Source organism: Chrysochloris asiatica, unplaced genomic scaffold (assembly GCF_000296735.1).
Source record: "Chrysochloris asiatica unplaced genomic scaffold, ChrAsi1.0 scaffold00184, whole genome shotgun sequence".
In the NCBI taxonomy this organism is placed as follows: Eukaryota; Metazoa; Chordata; class Mammalia; order Afrosoricida; family Chrysochloridae; genus Chrysochloris; species Chrysochloris asiatica.
In genome coordinates this window covers 2,379,492-2,382,269 of record NW_006408702.1, presented here as the reverse complement: position 1 = coordinate 2,382,269, position 2,778 = coordinate 2,379,492, and the positions used below count along the sequence as shown (strand labels likewise).

Sequence of the window (2,778 nt, the reverse complement as noted above, 5' to 3'; positions counted from 1 at the left end):
TTCAAAAGTAATATTCTTGTTACCAGTTTACCATTTTAGAACTTAAGCAATGAGCAATGAGTGACTTAGTGATAGAGCGGAAACAATCACTGTCCTTTTATAATTGATGAATAACACACACACAAAATGATGTTTTTTTATATTTCAGGTTTTAATGAAGAAACATCTTAGTGATGTTTAGAATTGTTAGCCTGCTCATAAGATACATTTTGGAAATAAAATGAAACCAATCTATGAAGTTTTAGAGCAACTATACAAGAAAATACTTCTTGGAGCGCCACTTGAAACTGACAGTCGTGACTATATCTTGTGTCTCATTCCAACGTTTCCAAGTCAAGATTTCTCTACAGTGGCCTCCCTAGAGTTGTCCAACCCCCATGGTGTCCAGGGCACTCCTCAGCCATGCTCTGTGAATTTGACTGATGTTTCTGTCGACCCAGTGTGTTGGAAGACATCCTCTCTCATGAGCATTACCCGAGATGGAACATTGCTTCAGTTAACAGTGATCAAAGTGATGATGACCAGAATGTTGTCTGCTGAAACTGATTTCCATACAAAGGAGACTTACAGAGTTATCATTCAAATTCTTTTGGAATCATTTGAAGTAGATTCCAAATTAGTAAGTCATTTGGTTTTTCAAAAAGCAAGATTTTGATTTTTTTAAAGTAAAACTTTGAAAACTCTATAGCAATGGTTATTAAATACTCGTTGTTCTATAGATCTGTCTGTTTCAGAATTCAGATAAACTGTTATCTCACATGGCTTCAGAATGTCTCGCATTGCTTCTGTATTTCCAAGTGAGAGAAAAGGTAAGCTATTATTATTTCCTTTAAATTTCTGTAAAATTGCTCACTGTCATTTGACTTCATCCTTCAGATGTTTGTATTAATAGGATATTTTGCTCATGTAATACATATATAAACCCATAAAAGTTAGAGTCTGAAATACATTATGATGTTGTTTTTGCAAAGTTGTGCTGTCAAGTCAATTCTGACTCATAACAATCCTGTATAGGGTTTCCAAGGAGCAGCAGGTGAGTTTGAACCACCGACCTTGCGGTTCAAAGTGATTTGTGGTTGAGTGTTTATCTTACAGTGCCACATCAGGCCCCATTAAATATATCATAAGTCATTCTGTATCAGATTTTTAACCTGAGAGATGTGTTTCAGAAGATCAGTGTTTGTCTTAAGTGTATGTTAGAGATTCTATAACTTGGCTCAGATTGTCAAAGAATATGTAACTTCCCTTTACTTATTAGCCTTCTTCTCCCCATCCAAAAACAAAAATATCTAGGACCTCGGTTTGAAACCAAGACCATTTTCAAAGATTTAATATAATAAATTCTAAGAATGGTCTTCATCAAACAAATTCAACATTAGATGTTCCTCTTAGCTCTGAATTGCACAATAACCGAGTCTATGCATCATATTTTTGTGGGTATAATTGCTTATTTCATTTTCAGAATAGTGTGTTTTTTCTGAATATAAAAGTTGATGTTCATTTTAGAAAACAGAGAAAGGTTTTCCATTCCTTCATACACATTGTCTTTCGTGTCATCGAATTGCATTCCTCACAGTGTAACATCATGATCCCATTTCCTCCCTGAGTTGCCTATTGCCATTCCTCCTTCTTTCTCAACCCTTCCGGCCTTCTGAACTATGTCCTAGTGCACATGCTGTGCTTTTGATTTCAAATGGTGTAGTTTTCTAAAGCATGCATTGTTGTTGTTGTTGTTAAGTGCTGTCAAGTCGATTCCGACCCATAACGACCCTATATAGAGTTTCCAGGCAGCGGCTAGTGAGCTTGAACCACCGACCTTGCAGTTCAGAGGACATTAGCCCACAGTGCCACACCAGGACTCCTTGTTAAGTGCCTTTAATTCTGACTCATAGCAATAAGCAATGCTGTATAAGGTTTCCTAGGATGAGCTGGTTGGTTTGAACTGTCGACCTTGTGGTTGTCAGTCCAGTGCTGATCCTACAGGACCACACCAGGAGTTAGTTCATAAGGTGCGCATACATCCCTAGTGTTGTTCACTGTATGGACCTATTGCTTGACTGAAATTTGAGCCATGAGAGTGAAGTCAGTTCCAGACCTGAAGGGTGCCTGCAACCTCCTGGTTCCACCAGTCACTACTTGAGCAGCACACCTGGTGGTCTTTATGATTTTCAGTTTTGTTCCACGTTTTCTGTAGGGTTCAGACCCAACAGTTGCTCCTTGGAAACCTTATACAGGGTTGCTATGATTTGGAACCAACTGAACGGCACTTAACAACAACAAATATAGGATCTCCAGTTGGGGTGCCTTTCAGAGTTGTCAGCACTTGGTGGCTGGGCATCATCTAGTTCTGGTCTCAGGGTTGTGGAGTCTTAGGTTCACATGGCTCCCTATTCCTTTGGACTCATTGTTCCCTTGAGTCTCCATGCTCCCATGTTCTAGATGGGAGAGATCAATAGTTGCATCAAAAAGACCCTAAACAACCAACAAATATCTGAAGAAATGTTCACGATCACTAGCTATTAGAGAGATGCAAAGCAAAACAACAATGAGATGTCATCTCACACCAGCAATAACAGCGAAGTTCAAAAAAGTTGTGAGGTGCCATCGAGTCGGAACCGACTCATAGCGACCCCATGCACAGCAGAACGAAACAATGTCTGATCCTGGGCCAACCTCACTACCACCGCCACATTTGACGCCATCAATGATGTCACCTGGCTGATCCATCTCGTTGGGGGTCTTCCTCTTTTTCTCTGACCCTCCACCTTACCCAGCATG

General features: G+C 39.7%; 1 protein-coding gene across 1 annotated transcript in view; it reads left to right on the top strand.

Moving 5' to 3' along the window:
• Positions 1 to 220: 220 nt before the first annotated feature.
• Positions 221 to 2,778, top strand: part of LINS (lines homolog (Drosophila)) — a 48,269-nt gene continuing 45,711 nt past the window's right edge. The window contains exons 1-2 of the mRNA XM_006872154.1: positions 221 to 274; positions 720 to 809. Coding sequence (XP_006872216.1) covers positions 221 to 274; positions 720 to 809 — 144 coding nt within the window. The remainder of the gene's footprint in view (positions 275 to 719; positions 810 to 2,778) is intronic.